This window comes from Asterias rubens, chromosome 10 (assembly GCF_902459465.1).
Source record: "Asterias rubens chromosome 10, eAstRub1.3, whole genome shotgun sequence".
Taxonomy (NCBI): domain Eukaryota; kingdom Metazoa; phylum Echinodermata; class Asteroidea; order Forcipulatida; family Asteriidae; genus Asterias; species Asterias rubens.
Genome location: NC_047071.1, coordinates 135,304 through 154,231, shown reverse-complemented (window position 1 = coordinate 154,231; position 18,928 = coordinate 135,304). Strand labels below are relative to the sequence as shown.

Sequence of the window (18,928 nt, the reverse complement as noted above, 5' to 3'; positions counted from 1 at the left end):
AATTGGTTGGCGAAGTTGCGAGATAATAAGGGAAGGAAAAAACACCCTTGTGACACAAAGTTGTTTGCTTTCAGATGCTTAATTTCGGGATCTCCAAATCGAAATCTGAGGTCTCAAAATCAAATTTGCGGAAAATTACTTCTTTCTCAAACACTACGTTACTTCAGTCTAAGGTCTCAAAATCAAATTTGTGGAAAATAACTTATTTCTCAAAAACTATGTTACTTCAGAGGGAGCTGTTTCTCACAATGTTTTATACTATCAACAGCTATCCATTGCTTGTTACCAAGTAAGTTTTTATGCCAACAATCTTTTTGGGTAATTACCAATAGTGTCCAGGGCCTTTAAACACAACGTGGTAAAGTCACAACTGCTTTTGCATTCCTGTAGAGTGTAAAACTTAATTATCCAACACCGGCCTCATTTTCATTCAGTTTCTGACTTTTTCCTCCTTAAAACTTAGACATCTTTGGTCCTGACCCCCCAGAGACTGTGAATATCACCACCCCTGGGCAGCTGCAGTCTATTCAAAAGATATTCAGAGTGTCAGCAGATATGTCACCTATAACCAGGCTACTAGTATATTACATTCGTGCAGACCAAGAGGTTGTTGCTGACAGTGTAACATTTGACGTCCTACCCGTGTTTGAGAACGAGGTACTGTATGCTTGACCAAGGCATTTCTCGATTTAGAGTTATTTCAGTTTGAGCCTTTATTGATCAAAAATCAGGCCTCAATTTTGGTGTTAATTTTCACAGGACTGCATGGCTTTTAGCTGAACAAATTTTAACAGATCAAAATAAATTTTACATGGCCAAAATTGTAACGAGAAAAAACTTTCAACAGAGTTTTATGTGTAGATTGTTTTCATTTGAAAGCACCTTCTTAGAGATAATTTATCTAAATTTTAAAGCAAATTTGAAAGATAATCACCAGACTTAAGTCAGACTCGATGTTTGGTCTTCATTTTCTTTTTCAATAAACATTTTTACATAGTGAGGTATTTTTATTCAATTGATAACTAAAGACTGCCAGACTTGCCAAGTCATGAATTTACTGACCTGCGGGTAAAGTCAGTGGTGATTGAATCTTGTATATGTATGCCATTTAGGATGTTTAATCACTTCCCTGTAGATTACCAGGCAGTAATCATTTTAGTCGATAGTTGCACAGTCAGACGTGTATGATTATGTTGACAAGAAATTTGACTCCCAAATTTTTCAAACAAACACAACCATGCTCTAATATGTTGCTTGTGAATGCAATTCCTCGGATGACCGTTGCCTTTGCAACAGACAAGAAGAACACTTCATATATAAAGAATTAAACATAGTTTGAAAGTTACTGTGGAATATTTATTTTTTTATTTTATTTTTTTCCTCAAAACCTCCAAAAATGGAATCGAATCCCTAGACTTGACAATTGTGCCATAAGCAAGACACTTAACCATTGCTTCGTTCTTCTGATGGGACGTAAAGCCCTTGGGTCCATGTGTTGTGTAACGCATGTAAAAGAACCCAGTGCTCTTATCGAAAAAAGAGGGGGTTTGCCCCGGTGTCCTGGCTGTGGCTGCTGTATGAGCCGTAGCACCTTCTGAACCCCCAAAAGGTGCTACATAATTGGGTAACATAATTCATCATTTCAATAACCTATCTTTCTGAAAGTTTGTATATACTCCGCGCCATGAGTACCTTGTTTGGTAGATACATGCGCTACATAAGACTTCAATATTTTGATTATTACTATTATTGTTTGTGAATGTGATTCCTCAGGTGACCATTGCCTTTACAAGTGATGAGAAGACCCCAGGAGGCAAGGCAACTCTCAAGCTCTCTGCTGCAGAGGGCTCTCTGTGCTCAGTAGGTATTGTCGATAAGAGTGTGTACGTCTTAGAAGACCCTGAGACCATCACCAAAGATAAAGTGAGTACAAAGATACCACTTCCTTAAGAATTAAAAAAACCTGTTTGTTATACCTTGGTTACACAAGTTTCATTGATCGTGAACCAATCCTGTGATGTGAATTTAAAAAAAACTGTTTGTTATACCTTGGTTACACAAGTTTCATTGATCGTGAACCAATCCTGTGATGTGAATTAAAAAAAACCTGTTTGTAATACCTTGGTTACACAAGTTTCATTGATCGTGAACCAATCCTGTGATGTGAATTTAAAAAAACCTGTTTGTTATACCTTGGTTACACAAGTTTCATTGATCGTGAACCAATCCTGTGATGTGAATTAAAAAAAACCTGTTTGTTATACCTTGGTTACACAAGTTTTATTGATCGTGAACCAATCCTGTGATGTGATACAAAAACGCATGTACCACGGCTGCATGCATAGTGCAGAGGGTAACATGGGTGTTGTTTATCGGTGTACATAACCTTGATTGTTCAAGGGAACCGTTAAGATTTTTTCTTATTTGAACAGAACCTCACGAAGAATTGTAATAATAATACCAAGGTATAACAAAACAATTGTCTGTGCATCACCAGTACTTTAGCAGCTTGCAGATGATCGTCCAGCTTTCTCCAGAAGACGTCCAGAACATACTGATCGAAACTGAGTTGAAATCAACGGTTCTTTTCAGAATCACCCCAACTCATTTAGAGATAATCATTACATGTTGTTACCTCAAACCTTTCTATATTTAGTTACAATTGCTATTTTCAGTATCATCAAATAATAGACCACAAAGGAAACTGGCTAGGTAAATTTTTTTTTTTCCTGCTTTTTTTCAACCCCAATTCATATTTGAAAAATAAAATGATGTTATGTAAAAATCCGCAATGAAAAAGTCTGGAATATGATTCCAAACAAAATTGATAACACATGACAAGCGTTTCCAAGTTTGATTACCCTAATACAACCTATTCTTCCCAATCCCGTATTGCAGGTTTTTGATAAAATACGGGAGACTGATCAGCGTTACAACAACTATTGGACTCCCAATCAGAGCAATCATTGTCCAAATGAGTACCCCTATTGGTGGTATGGTGGTGATGGTCTCGATAGACGTCGCCGTAAGAGGACCAGTGTCCCATACTTTGGTGGGGGAAGCGTGTATGACGATTCATCAAAGGCTTTTAAGGTTAGTTGTAGGTTAAAGGCCCGGTCCCACTGCAGCGATAACGAGAACGATAACGATCACGATGCAAAGAGAACGCGTTCTATTGGTTGAATTGCTCCACGCAGAATACGCACACGCTCATTCAACCAATAGAATGGGTTATCTTTGCATCGTTATCGTTATCGTTCTCGTTATCGCTGCAGTGGGACTGGGCCTTAAGGGTCTGGGTACTTTTTGTAGGACACAAAACACAATGTCCACAGATTTACACTAAACTTACATAGGTTGAAGATAATGATAGAAGAAGGCTTCCCTAAAAATAGTACTTACTAAGGTGCTGTAAGAAATGAGTAAACAAATCACAAAAACTTTTTAAGCATGTGAAAGGTATTTTTGTGACGGTGATTTTACTCATTTCTCAAAAACTACAGCACCTCAGTAAGTAATATTTTAGGGGAAGCCTTCTACTATCATTATCTTCAAATTGTGTAAGTTTAATATAGATCTGTGGACATTGTGTTTTCTGTTACAAAAAGTACCCCAATTCTTTAACGAGCGATTCCATGAGAGTTGCACTACCAGCATGGGCAATCATTATAACCCTCTGCCCATGAAATGCAACCGGTCTCATTTATTGGCCCCTGTAGGTCTGTAGCCAGGCTCCATATTCTCTCCAGTTATTTTCATAGTATTTATGCCACCAGTGTGTCCTACCCGGTTCCTTCTGTCAGGGTGTTTGAGCGTGAAACCAGGCTTTCTTTCTGTTCTCACCCATAAGATGCACTTGTTTTGCTCAGCTCCTTTGACCATAGCACAAGAACTCATAACCTTAAATTATGTAGCTTTGTGTTCTCCCATTTAAGCACTTGTTTTTCCTTATCTACTTTCATTTGTGCCGTCAGGATATGGGATTACTCTTCCTTACCAATCTCAAGGTGGAAACTCGGCCTTGTAACACTGGTAAGAAAAACCTGTCTCTCAATAATTGTTTAACTGATGTTTTGTTTAAAGGGAAAATAGCTTTTGTAAATATTTGTAACAACCTTGTTAATTTGTCCAAATTGATCTGTCTTAGAATTTTTTTCCATATCACCTGTTTTAACAATTAGTGCTTTTTACTTGGGAAAAGGTGTGTTTCTTCTAATGAAAACATGTTTTTATGTGCTTGTATCAAGCTTGATATACTTCCTATTCTACTAACTGTAGCCTAATTTCCGATTTTTGTGCCCTTGGGACAATCAGACAAACTGTGTTTAAAAGGCCTGATCTGTAAACTCAAACACTTGGCTGATTGGGATTTTGGATCTTTCCAACGCAAGATTGCTTAATAATATCAAACTTATTTTAATTCTAAATCTTTTTATATCCAATGATGGTAAACTTTGGTATGGAGGGTGAATATGGACAAAACTACAGCTTAATAACAAATGACCTTCGTGCTCGAGCTTATGTGTTTTTTCTGTGAGCAAGCTTGGGTGCCTACACAAATGGTAAAGAAGAGGGGGTACGAGTGCAGGGAACGTAGCCCCCCCCCCCCCCCTAGAAACAAAAGCGTTCATATTGTGTAAAAACAACATTTTCCTCGACGAAGCAATCAGGATGTCCTACTTTCCATCTATGATGCAAGAAAGTTTGCTTCGCTTTCACAGTTCATAACAGCTTTACAACGAGAACATATCTAACCGGCATTTGTTGAACAATTTGATGTTGCATTTTGGTGTGTAATAGGTCAACACCCAGTGGCACTACCTTATTACTCTGAAGCTGGTGGGGCTGGTGGTTTAGATGATGTAGGTTTTGGGGGAGGTGCTGAGCAAGATTTGGCGGCTTCAGTAAGAAGTATCTTCCCGGAAACCTGGCTATGGAAGCTTGTCAGAATAGGGTAGGTTGTGTTCAATCGTTTCTACAAAAATAAAATCTTTTGTTTTTGCTAGGAATATCTTAAAAAGTAACAGAATTGGTTGTGGGAAAAAAAAATCAGGTATTTTTGATTTTTCGATCACAAGTTTTTTTGGGGGGTTTCTTGAGATACACACTAGGAAGATTGTGGCATGAATTTGTTATTTTTGATCAGCTATTGCGTGGGGGACAGTCATCTATGAAGCTTCTTTCAATCGGTACAGGCCTCTGGAAATGGAACATTTTCAATCATGAATTTGTTTAAATAGTAATAACAATGTTGTCAAATTATTTTGGCTTTTTTTAACAACATTTAAAATTACCTTGCCATCTGTCCAAATGACATCTAAATTTTAATGTCTTCTTTATGGTCTCAAATGTGTTTTGAAATACAGCTTAAATATAAACTTAAGCTTTGCTCTTGAAGGGGCACAACATTTTTCCTCTGGTAGGGGGCACTTCTATGGAGAAATTTAAGTTTTGTCTTGGAACCTTGCAATGGACACCACAGCAAAAGCACAGGGCATCACTGGGTTGATTCATGCCTCATGTTAGGTTTCCATCACCAGTTGATCTGGTTTTCCTGTTGTAAATCAGGAGTAGAAGCAGAGTGTGGGTTCGAATCCCCAGTCGTGACACTTGTGTACTTAAGCAAGACACTTAACCATTACTTCGTCCTTCGTATGGGACGTAAAGCCATTGGTCCCATGTGTTGTGTAACGCATGTAAAAGAACCCCGTGCACTTATAGAAAAGAGAAGGGGTTGCCTCGATGTTCCTGGGTGTGGCTGCTGTATGCGCCGTAGCATCTTGTAGACCCTTATAAGGTGCTAAATATTTGGGTCTCAGAATTCATCACTGCAATAACCTATTTCTCTGAAAGTATTTATTTATACTCAGCGCCTTGGTTACCTTGTTTGGTAGATAAATGTACGTTATACAAGACTCCAATATTATTATTATTATTAAATTTCTAAAACCAGTGAAAGTGGAGAAGGTGAGATTGACCTTGATGTGCCACACACCATCACAGACTGGAAGAGCAATGGATTCTGCACCTCCACACAGTCTGGTTTTGGTATTTCAGAAACCAGCACCCTACGCGCCTTCCAGCCATTCTTTGTCTCCTTGACTCTCCCTTATTCTATCATCCGTGGTGAAGAGGTCCCAATTAAAGCTACTGTGTTCAACTACTTGTCTGAGGAGTGCCTTGTGGTAAGGGAACTTATTTCTTAAATATTTTTGAAATATATTTTGTATGCAAGTTCACCCCGAATAGAGCTAACTTGTGCCACCCTTGGATAGGGGCTTCAAGAAGATTTAGGATGACAATCACGTTCATTTCTAAAAAAAAGTTGCCCCCAGGGGGCTAAAAGCCACTCTGGGTAAGGGGCTTCAAAAAGATTTAGGATGAAAATTATGTTCAATTCTATAGAAATGAACATGTCAACAAAAGTTACCATCTGGAGCTGTAGCCTTATTTTCAGTAAGAATGAGAATGTTACTTTGTTTATAAAAGATAAAACATAACAACTAACTGCTTCACCTTTCACCTTCCAACAATGAAGAAAACAGCTACAAATAGTCACTAATGGTAAAAGTATCTTTTGAAACCCTCTGGTTTACCACAATTAAAACCTTCACATCCATACCCATTCAAAACTTTGAGTCCATGCTTAGCAGTAATCTGACTCTAAATATCGGGCTGTCAATAAAAATTCACCTGCAATAGTAGACTGGGAGTGTTGATGTGTTGTGCTGTTTGGGCACCACCCGAACACCTTAAAATTGAATAGGATTTGAAACTTTGATTGTGGGAGTATAATCAGTTGAAGTTTTTTGTTAGCATCATGCGTAAATCTCTTTTGGGTAGTGGGTTCTGAAAAGAACTGGTGGTTGACAGCTCACCATTTTGATAGGCTCTGATTGTCTTCAGGAGAATCAACGTTTCGATTGGTACATGTATGCTCTAATAGTCTTCAGGCCCTACTGAAAGATCAGAGCATACTGATCGAAACGTTGAATTGTCAACCTGGGGTCGATTACACAAAGAGTTAGGACTAGTTCTTACTTAGGACTAGTCCTTGGAGATTTACAAATTGCATGGATAGTCCCAAGTTAGGACGAGTGTAACTGGTCCTAACTCGAGTTAAGACTAGTCCTAACTCTTTGTGAAATCCACCTCTGTTCTTCTAAAAATCAACACTACTAAGCCGCACGGCCCTGGTTGTGCGGTAAAGGAGCAAGATGAGGGCGAGGTCCTTTATCAAATGGCCACGACCCTGCAAGGTTTTAAATGAACACTCAAGACCAAGTCACTTCTTTTTTATTCCCATTTATAAATGCCCTCTCTTGTTAAAAAGCGGAAAATCTGTATTACAAACTGATTTTTTTTTTGAATTTCTGTCACGCAATCGTGGTCCGTTTCGCGTGCTAAAAGTTTTTGTTTTACCTTGAGTACCGGTGTATTGAGTGCGTTACACAAAGCTCCTGCGTCATGCCTATGTTTAAACACTTTTTACTGTGTTTATATCATCTATTGGAACACCCCCAAGTGATGCCCTCTCTACCAATTAGAATGGGTAAACTGCCCGGGTATTTATGAATTGTTATTAATACTAATATTGTTTATAACAGGTAAGGGTTACATTGCTTGAATCATCAAAGATAGGCGTTGCTGGGAACACCCTTACACACTCTGTGTGTGTCTGTGCTGGAAAATCTGAGACTATTGAGTTTGAGGTTATGGGAAAAGCTGTTGGAGAGGCTGAAATTGAAGGTAACTAATAAACTATATGCCATGAGTGGCTGATGAGAAAGGCTTCAGGAGTTAGGGGGGTTAAGACCTGGGTATACTTTTTGTAATTTTCAAAGACCAGTATTCTCACTTGGTGTATCCCAACATGTACATAAAATAATTAACCCGTGAAGATTCTGGTTAAATTGTTCATCAAAGTGGAAAGAAAATAATGAAAGAAAAACCCTCCCATGTTTTTTGAGAAGCATTTCTCAGATTCAAATTTGTGTACTCCATAACAACATAACTTCAAAGGGGGTCCTCTTCTAACAATGTTATATAGTAACAACTGCTCTTCAGTGCTCTTTACCAAGTAAGTTGTGATAGTCTTTCATTTTTGGGGTTTGTCCTTTACAGGCAGTAGACACTATTGGTAATTACTCAAAATAATTTTTGTAATAAAAACTTACTTGGTAACAAGTAATGAGAGCTGCTGATAGTATAAAACATTATGGTAAACGGCTCCCTCTGAAGTATCGTAGTTTTTTGAGAAAGAAGTAATTTTCCACGAATTTGATTTTGAGACCTCAGATAGATTTTGAGATCTCGAAATCAGGCATCTGAAAGCACACAACTTTGTGTGACAAGGGTGTTTTTTATTTCATTCATATCTCGCAACTTCAACGACCATTTGAGCTCAAATTTTCACAGGTTTGTTATTTTATGCATATATTGAGATACACCAAGTGAGAAGACTGGTCTTTGACAGTTACCAATAGTGTCCACCGTCTTTAATTGGTCATCAAAGTGGCAAGAAAATAATGAAAGGAAAACCCACCTGTGTTTCCCGAGAAAAGCTTCATGTCTGTTGCATTTCTCAGATTCAAATTGTTGTACTCCATACCAACATAACTTCAAAGGGGGGCCTCTTCTAACAATGTTATATAGTAACAACTGCTCTTCAGTGCTCTTTACCAAGTAAGTTTTGATGGTCTTTCGTTGTTGGGGTACGTCCTTTAAAGGCAGTAGACCGATGGTAATTACTTAAAATAACTTTTAGCTTAAAAACTTGCTTGGTAATGAGTAATGGAGAGTTGTTGATAGTATAAAACATTGTTAGAAGCTTGAAAAAAGTAATTTTCCACGAATTTGATTTCAAGACCTCGGATTTAGAATTTGAGGTCTCAAAATCAAGCATCTGAAAGCACACAACTTCGTGTGACTAGGGTGTTTTTCTTTCATTATTATCTTACAACTTCGAAAACCAATTGAGCTCAAATTTTCACAGGTTTTTAAAATTATATATGCTTATGTTAAGATACATGTACACTAAGTGAGAAGCCCGGTCTTTGACAATTACCAATAGTGTCCAGTGTCTTTAAAAAATACCCAGTAAAATACATGAAGAACAAGACTGAGAAAAAAACAATCTGACCAAGAATGACCTAAAAATAGGAATATGGAAGTACAAAAACAAACAGCAGCCTAGGGATTACCCAAAGACGATTAAGGAAAGATATATATCAAAAATACATGGAAAGATTATACACTCTTATTGTGATGAATATGTCAAGTGATTTTGCTCAATAAGAAGCGCCTTGGTTGAAAAGTTAATAATAATAATAATAATAATAATAATAATTGAATCCACCATATACATATACTGACAAACCTGTAGACGTTTGAGATCAATGCCCATCTGGGTCAGAAGAAAAATAGAAAAATAGTGAAAAACCGATTACACCTTTTGCATGACTTCGATTAAAAATATAAATAACAATAAAACGCTCACTGAGCAAAAAATTCCAAATGGGAAATTAGTTTTATATTTCTCATCAAATATGACATTTTAGACAGAAATATTTCATGGGATGTTTTCTACTATCATCAACATAGACCATGTAAGTTTTATGTAAATCTGTGATCTGTGACAATTTTTATTCTTACCAATTCTGTAACGTTCCTTCAACAATTTCTGGACTCTGATTGCCTTTACAGTGCATGCAGTATCAGTTACTGATGATGAGCTGCTGTGTGGTAATGAAGTCGCCATGAGTAAGGACACGGGAATCTCTGATGCAGTACGCAGGAAACTACTTGTTGAGGTACTGTATGGTGATTTTTTCTTTGAGTAGTTAGTTTAAGGGTTTGTTATACTTTGGTTAGTTAGTTAAAGGTTTGTTTTACTTCGAGTAGTTATTTTATGGCATGGCCTTTAGTGTTTATAAAGGGTTTCTGCAGATCCTTATAAAGCATCTAAATGTCTTAAATTGACCCATCCGAATTAAAGGTTTTATGAAGCATTAAAGAATGGATGAAGTGTATAGCGAATTTTCAGCTTGTAATTTACTGGATTATGCTGTGTGTAAAAACAAAAGTGTGAGTGGGTCTAGCTCGGGGCATATTATAGAGGTAAATTATTCCTTTTTTTATCAAATCCGATTTCCAAGAAGAATCATTGACTTAAAGAAATTGACATCTTTTACTTTGTGGGATTGCAAAACTAAAAATATCTTCATTGTTGAGGTGGTTGACATATTTCGTTTTTATTACATGGGAATTAATTTGTTGGTCTTTTCTTCAAAAGAGCTGCTCTAGTTTCTGTTTTTTTTTTGGAAGATTCTTTGATTGAACAAAGATTTTTTCCTACCATTTAATGGAAGGTACACGTTTGGTAATTACTCAAAACAAATATTAACTTAAAATCTGACTTGGTAACGAGCATTGGAGAGCTGTTGATAGTATAAAACATTGTGGGAAACGACTCAAGGTAATTTCTTACTAGAACTTCTAGCTAGACTTCTAGCTAGAAGTTTTTTATTCCTATCTGAAAGCACACAAATTAGTCGAACAAGGGTGTTATTTCTTTCATCATTTTCTCGCAACTTCGATGACTGATTGAGCCCATACTTTCACAGTCTTGTTATTTTATGCTTATGATGGGGTACACCAAGTGAGAACACGGGTCTTTGACAATTACCAAACGTGTACAGTGCCTTTAATTGCTGTATGAAAATTACTCCCACTTTTGATTTACAAATTGTTTGATGGAAATATTTGTACATTTTGATATTGTTTCCACAGCCAGAGGGAATTCCCAATGAATACAGTATTAACAAGTACTTCTGTCCAAGCGGTAAGCCAATCATACTACTATGTCAAATTATGATTCTTGTTATGTCTGCAGTGCCCCTGTTTGTGTCTTTGTTCTTGCAGTTGTTTTGCACTGGAGTGATATTTATTTAGAAGATATTTCGAAGATATTTATTTATAAAATACCTTGTGATCTCCTCTTGACCAATCAGCTGGCTAAACTGACCAGGGTTCGATTTTACAAAGAGTTATGAGATAGGAGATATTAAAAACGTATGGCTAGCCCTAAGTTGGGAAGAGTAACTCATCCTAACTCGAGATAAGACCAGTCTTAACTCTTTGTAAAATCCAACCCAAGGTATTTATGAATAAACTTGTCAACAAGAATCGTATTTATGAATGGGAGTAAATTAATCTTGATTGGGTCTTATTAAATGGCCTAGGTGATTGCGGTCTCATCCTGGCCCTGACTGATCCATGACCCTGACTGATCCATGACCCTTTTGGTCTTAAGACCTCGTCACCACTCTTTCATTTCTCAGTAAAAGAACGTAATCTTTATTTATACAGAGTTGCAGGGTTCTTCATACATCGAGAAGTTTGGACTGTCTGTTCCACCAAAAGCTGTTGAAGATTCGGTCAGAGGAGTGATGACATTGACAGGTAAATAGAAATACAACATTCCCTTTAAAATCAGGTGTTTGGTAAGCAGATTAAATTATGACACTTTTGGTGATTAGCCTACTCCAAATAATTGTTTGCATAAAAACTTACTTGGTAGTGAGCAACGGAGAGCTGTTGATGGAATTTCCATTAAGGGACACCTTGCCTTGAAACTGTTTGTTATGGAACGCAAAGTAGAATATAATGATCCACACAAATGCACAATTGCTTACAATTGCACGGTTTTCCTTTTGGGTCATTAATTACATGTAACACGGCACACTATTTTTTTTAGTCAAATTTTTGACTCAAAGAAATGGCTGACAATGCTAGTTTGGAAAGTAAAAGGAGAAAGTAACGTGCATTTTTAAGGCATATTTTCGTGGATCATTGTATTCTACTTTTAAAACACCTTTCTAACATATGCATTTTATAACAAACAATTACAAACACTTTTCATAGACCAACTCGCCCGATCCCAGGCAATGTGTCCCTTTAAATGTAATTTCCAGTAATGTAATTGAATTGATGAAATTGAACATTCCACATGCTTTGAGTGTTCAGTCATACATCCATTGTACTTACAGGTGACATGCTGGGACAGACCATAAGCAATCTGGATAATCTGCTGCAGATACCAACAGGCTGTGGTGAACAAAACATGCTGGGCTTTGTTCCTAATATTGTTGCCATGCAGTACTTTACCAAGAGTGGTACACTGACAGAAGATTTGCGATTTAAAGCAGAGACTAACTTGAAGAAGGGCTACATGCAGGAGCTCAACTATCGGCACAAGGTAATTTCCCTACTAGGGACCGAAAGCAGGAATCATTTCTAAAAGAATGTGTTGTTTTTTATCTGCGCACCCCATCACAATGCTGTATGGTCACTTCAAGGTGGGGGCTACACTTAACTGATGTGGACTGTAGACCCAGTTCAACTGTCACTAGGGGCACGTTGCTACACTACTCCTGGGGCTGAAATAGGGTTACCCCTTCACAGTCTGTAGGGATGTAGGCATGGGTGTCATTTACTCAGACCCAGGCTGGTAGAGCAGAATGCACTAGGAGAGGGCTACTGCCACCTACTCCTGGGGCTGAAACAGGGTTACCCCTTCACAGTCCGTAGGGATGTAGGCATAGATATCATCCACTAGGAGCTCGGCTGGTAGAGCAGAATGTACTCCCTCCCCAACTTTTTATGGAGCAATTATGGTGCTTTGCACAAGGGCACAGTTTCTGATGACTGTGAATCGAACCTCACACTTTGCTGCTGATAACACCAAAGCTTGGGTCCAGTGACTTAGACCGCTTGGCAGCTTTAGTCTCTACAGTTTCCTGTGAATTTTTGTGGCAGAGGCCAGTCGGTCTGTTAGTAGTATGATGTAGATTTACTTATGAATTGACTAAATTTAACAAGTTGTAAGGTTTTTCTTTTGGAGAAAAAACAATTTTCAGAGAAAGATTTTTTTAAAGTTTTAAATTGATGAATACAATTCATCATAATGAATCATATAATAGAATAATCATAATGATGTACAACTTTTTTCTTTTTCAAAGGATGGATCTTACTCTGCATTTGGTGAGAGTGATGACTCCGGCAGTACATGGTTAACGGCATATGTTGTACGCTCATTTGCCCAGGCAGCCAAATTCATCCACATTGATCAGACTGATTTAGATGTTTCCCTGGACTGGTTGAAAGAGAGGCAGAATGTACGAGGATGCTTCAATGCAGTAGGCAAACTGTGTCATAAAGCCATGGCTGTAAGTCTTATCAAGCCAATTTTGTGATTTATTACTATTCATTGTTTTTTGTCAAAATTATATTGGAATTTCCACAAAAAGTAGGGTAGATGGCCTTAACTTAGGATCCAAAACGGACTTTCTTCAGAGGCATAAAAAAATTATATTGGAATTTCCCAAAAAATATATAGATATGAGTAGGGTAGATGGCTTTAGCTTTGGATCCAAAACAGACCTTCTTCAGAGGCATAAACAAGTACAAACAAATACACATCCATTTATAGAAAAAGAGAGGGGAAAGGGAAGGATCCAGAAAAAAAGAAAAAGCAGGAAAACTATAGTCTATAAAAGTTTTTCTTTTAGAAACAATTGGTGGCTGGGAACCAACGCTTTCAAAGACACGGCGAATGGTGTAAAGTTTAAGCCATTATCAAATATTTTCATTCGTAAGCACATTTGCTAGCTTATTTGCTACAGTGTGAGAGCATCATTAGTACAAGTTGTCAACAAATGAGAGTTACATAAAGGACATCATTAATGAGTGATTCCGACATTCCTGGTCATTAATGAGTAACCTGGTACATTCCAGGTCATTTCCTGACAGGCAAGATAATACACTCGTCGTAAAGGAAATTTTCCAAAATGCCTACATTATTTCATTTTTTTATATCAAAGTTTGACACAAAATAAGATGGCACAATCTCAGTAAAATTTTAAGCTTAAATATTTTCTTCCATTGAGCTGCGTACAAATGGAGCCTACAGGAAGTCCAGCAGGCTCATTGGTAAAAATGAGATGTTTAAGGTTACATGGTTTGTAGGTCATTGGTAAAAATGAGATGTTTAAGGTTACATGGTTTGTAGGTCATTGGTAAAAATGAGATGTTTAAGGTTACATGGTTTGTAGGTCATTGGTAAAAATGAGATGTTTAAGGTTACATGGTTTGTAGGTCATTGGTAAAAATGAGATGTTTAAGGTTACATGGTTTGTAGGTCATTGTATTAGTACATTGAACTAATGGATATGTGTTGTTTATGTTGTCAGGGTGGGGTCAACAATGAGATCACATTGACAGCCTACGTTGTGATATCCATGTTGGAAGCGGGTGTGGCTCCTGAGGTAGGATTGTGTTTTTGTGTTTTTTGTGTTTTATTTATAAGGAGATAAAGTTCAATTTGTAGCAAGCACTTAAATGAACACGTTGGTCTTTGAAAAGCGTTTGTAACCGTTTGTTATCAAATGCATATGGTTAGAAAGATGTTTTAAAAGTAGAATACAATGATCCACACACATTTGCCTCGAAATTGCGTGGTTTTCCTTTTGCTTTGCGAACTAACACGGTGGGCCATTAATAGGAGTCAAAATTTTGACTCCCATAATTGGACGATCGTGATTGTCGACGAGGTAAAAGGAAAACCACACAATTTCGAGTGATACTTGTGTGTATCATTATAGTCTACTTTAAAAATATCTTTCTAATCATATGCATTTTATAACAAACGGTTGCATACGCTTTTCAAAGACCAACTTGACCGATCCATGGCAACGTGTTCCTTTAAAGGCACTGGACACTATTGGTAATAACTCAAAATAATTGTCAGCATAAAAACTTACATTGTGAGAAACGGCTCCCTTTTGAAGTACATGTAACGTAGTAATTTTCCAAGAAATGTATGATGTCATGGTGATATCATGTTATTTGTTGATGAAGTGAAGTTGTAACAATCCCTGTATGGTGGTTCGTATCAATGCGCTTTACATTAGTGCCCTGGTCATAGGGCCGGAGCTGCTGTGTGGGTTTGATGGCTTTTTCATACACAATTTAAACCTCTACCTTTGCAGGTACCCGTTTATACCCTGGATGGAGAGAAGCAATTACAGTGTCTTGCTCAAGGACACAAGTGTCACGACCAGGATTCAAACCCACACTCTGTTGACTTAAATGTAGCACCAGAACTTGAATTTGATGCTCTTTTAAACAATTTGGCCATTTGCACTGTACGATGTGCAAATGTTTTGTTTTGAAAATAGGTTCACGGTGCAGATGTTAAGTTTTAAATTCAATTTTTGTTGCATTTACAGGAACCGGTTATTCAGGCAGCAACTGAGTGTCTAGAGAATGCGGCTGATAATTTGGTTGATACCTATGCTACCGCTCAGCTTGCCTATGCTTCAGCCTTGACTGGTCACAGAGATACACCCAGTTTGATGTCCACCTTAGATGAGCTTGCTGTAGTTGAAGGTAATCCTTTGTTATCACTGGTAACCGGTTCAACAGAATAAAATTCAACAAGCCATGCATGATTGAGCACCAATGTACATTCAAGAGCTCATAACCATGAAATCACTCCCTCGATCAACCTACCGTCTCAGGAGTTCACTAGACCACACATTATTGTCTCACCCATCAAAACAATCAAGGGCTTCCCTATAGGTGATCGGGCATTTGTGTGCGCTGCTCCAAAACTATGGAACAATCTCCCTCCTTGATTAGACAGTCTTCTTCACTTAATGTAGTTAAATCTAAGTTAAAAACCCATTGTTTACTTCACCCAATTAACTCTTGCTCTGTTTGTGTATTTGTTTTTTCATTCTTCCCTGCATTTTAATTTTTTGTTGGTAATGTGCAGTGGAGTATATTAATTCAGGTCACTTGTTTGTGATTTTAGATGTAATATTTGATTTAATGTTAAGCGTTTCGATCCTTTGGAGAGGCGCTTCATAAATGTTTAATAATAATAATAATTTTTTGTGTGACGTCAGGTAATCTGAGGCATTGGGTAAGCAACAGGAATGACTCAGCCGAGTTTTCCACGTACTACCGTGCGTCTCAGCAGGCCCAAGAGATTGAGATGACTGCCTATGTACTCCTTGCATCCATTGAGTACATGCCAATTCAACAAGCTAGGGTAAAAGGCAGTCAAATTGCACGCTGGCTCGTCAGTCAGCGAAGTAGCAACGGAGGATTCTCATCCACACAGGTAAGTCAAAACTAATACTAAACAAGCAGTAATTTCTGCTTAATAGCTTTATGAATTAGGCCCAGAGTCTAAAACGAACAAATTGCACGCTGGCTTGTCAGTCAGCGAAGTAGTAATGGAGGGTTCTCATCCACACAGGTAAGTCAAAACTAATAGAAGTGATCTACAATCCCGGCCCAAATGCTTGGGCCACCCCTTGTCCACTTCCCCTGACAAAAAATATTCTTTCCCCCTTCCCCCCTGCTCAATGTTGACACAGAAGAAGACCGTGCAGCAATGAGAACAAATATAGTAAAAAAACCATCCATTGAAATGTCATATTTGATGAGAAATAAATGAAAACTAATTTCCTGTTTAACATCACTCAAGAATGACAGCAATATCTCTTGAGCTTTTACAACACTTTGATCACAATACCATTGACTCAGTAGTTCACAGGAGCCTGATAGGGAGTCTATCTTTACAGTTAATCAATGCTTTGCTTTAAATCCACTCTTTTGTTGATTTGGACTATTTTTTATTTCCGTGGTGTTTTTTTTTCTTCCCATTTAATTTTTTTTTTTCAAATTTTTTTCCCCATAATTTTGTTATGTTTTTATTTTTGTGTTCCCTTATATAAGCGTGGCAACAATAACGTAACTACAATAATGTGAGATACCTAGTGACTGGTTTATTTGATTCGATCAGCGTAAATGCGTGATGTTACACGATCATTCTTACAACATTTAGTTTTCCAGCTCTTTTCCCACTCACAGGCCTGCTTAACATAAATATGAAGACATTTTTATTGGGGGTCGCCTACATTCAACTGTTAAATTTTTAAATCAAAAGTTTTAATTCTAATTTTGTAGTGCAAGAATGTTTGTAAAGTGCAACTTGTAATGAAGTTCAATGAGGTGATCTGCAACTTTTTGTTTCAGATATCAATATAAACCAAAAGGGAAACTGACTGGGTAAATTTAAAAATAATATTTGGGGTTGAACAAAGAATTGACTAGAGTGGGATTCGAACCAACAACCTCCGGATTAACGTGCAGGCACTCCACCAACTGAGCTATCTAGCCCTATAATGGCGGTCTCCCTATTTTGTCAATATCGTTTAATTGTTTTTTAACAAAATGACAAATCTGAACAACAGCAATACTCATTACACCTTGTATATATACACATATATATATGTTTGTTTTAGTTTTTAAAACATTAATGACAATAAAACCGGTTATATATTGTGTAAACAAAAGTAAAACTCTGGGACAAGTATGTTTATTTCAACTTAAATTTTTGTGAATCTACGCCCGAATGTGAAACTACCTTGATAACTACAGAATTACCGTTGAAACAGTAGTTCACAGGAGCTTGATAGGGAGTCTTTCTTTACAATAAATCCATTCTTTGCTGTCTTGAGGACCAACCCACTAAATATGAAGACAAATCCTTTTTTGGCCGCCATCATTTATATTGTTCAATTTTAATTCAAGTTTTGTAGTGCAAGAATGTTTTCAATAAAAGTGCAACTTGTAATGAAGTTCAATTGAATCATTAAATACACTTTAAGTCACAAAACATTCCAAGGTGTTTTTTTCTTCTTAATTAAGGCACACCTAAAAATACAAAATTTCGTTTTAATTGAAAAGAACATTTATTTACATGTTTCAGGTTTAGGTATTATTACTAAATTAAGTTGGTGCATCGTACATTTCTGACAAAGTATAGTTAATGTGTCTGAAATGTTTTAAAAGTTCTTTTTTTTCCGGTCCGTAAAACATCACTTTCTCAAATGCAATTATGTCTGTTCTGGAACGTTTAAGAACTCTTGGCCTACTCTTTTATTCCCTTCTTAACGGTTAAACCTGATTGAGTTGATGCTATTATTGTTGATAACCTGTAAAATTCTTAGTACATCCATTGATAAGGTTATAGAGAAACAAGGATTGAGTGTATCTTGATAAATTAGACACAGAATTCATTTATACATACCAGAAATAATGGTGTTGGTGCAGTTGATCAAAAATTCTCCCATACTTGCCGGTGGCCTTTATTTACCACGAATAGCACAGTGACAATGCTGTATGTTAATTGCACAGAGTCATTGTAAAAAAACAATTCATAACAATAATGTCGGTTTTTATATAGCGCTTTATACACCAAGTCTCAAATCAAACCACTTATCATAAATTTTAACATGTGTATCCATTTCTTATGATAAGTATTATTACCAGACTAAAAGACCTTTTGCAGCCCCTTAAGTTGTAATTGCTTCAGTCTTTGTGATGATTTTATATTATAATATTCTGCTGGTGCATGTCTATATGCTCATTGTCTTTATGAGTGTATAATTGTGTATAACTATTTAGTTAGAATTAACTTGTAGTGTACATGTATTTCAAATAAAGGAAAACAAACAATTAATGCACATCGGCTAAACAAAACCTTAAAAAAAAAAAAAAAATTAAAACTTTGCGGCACAAGCGAGTTAACATTGAGTTTGATTGTTTTAGTCATAGTGAAGGTAGCTACATAAAAATATCATTTAAAAACATGGTAGCGTTTTTGAGATACCGCTGAAAATCCAATGTTGTAATGTCCAAACAGGAAGAACAATCCGTAATTGTATTGTTGGAATACACAATCTGAGAAATATATTTGACAGTTATGTTCTTTTTTGTGGGGATAAAAACCTATATATTTTTCCCTTCAACATTACTTCAAACTGAAACGAACCTCAAAATGCTTTGAACT

General features: G+C 36.9%; 1 protein-coding gene across 2 annotated transcripts in view; it reads left to right on the top strand.

Moving 5' to 3' along the window:
• The window catches only part of LOC117295319 (alpha-2-macroglobulin-like), a 61,085-nt gene that overhangs the window by 24,197 nt on the left and 17,960 nt on the right, over window positions 1-18,928 (top strand). For both annotated transcript variants that reach the window (XM_033777892.1, XM_033777891.1), the window contains exons 13-27: window positions 464-657; window positions 1,774-1,923; window positions 2,899-3,093; window positions 3,975-4,032; window positions 4,801-4,954; window positions 5,954-6,185; window positions 7,608-7,749; window positions 9,706-9,812; window positions 10,792-10,843; window positions 11,371-11,463; window positions 12,051-12,259; window positions 13,023-13,229; window positions 14,253-14,327; window positions 15,291-15,450; window positions 15,972-16,189. In XM_033777892.1, the coding sequence (XP_033633783.1) occupies window positions 464-657; window positions 1,774-1,923; window positions 2,899-3,093; window positions 3,975-4,032; window positions 4,801-4,954; window positions 5,954-6,185; window positions 7,608-7,749; window positions 9,706-9,812; window positions 10,792-10,843; window positions 11,371-11,463; window positions 12,051-12,259; window positions 13,023-13,229; window positions 14,253-14,327; window positions 15,291-15,450; window positions 15,972-16,189 (2,246 nt within the window). The remainder of the gene's footprint in view (window positions 1-463; window positions 658-1,773; window positions 1,924-2,898; window positions 3,094-3,974; window positions 4,033-4,800; window positions 4,955-5,953; window positions 6,186-7,607; window positions 7,750-9,705; window positions 9,813-10,791; window positions 10,844-11,370; window positions 11,464-12,050; window positions 12,260-13,022; window positions 13,230-14,252; window positions 14,328-15,290; window positions 15,451-15,971; window positions 16,190-18,928) is intronic.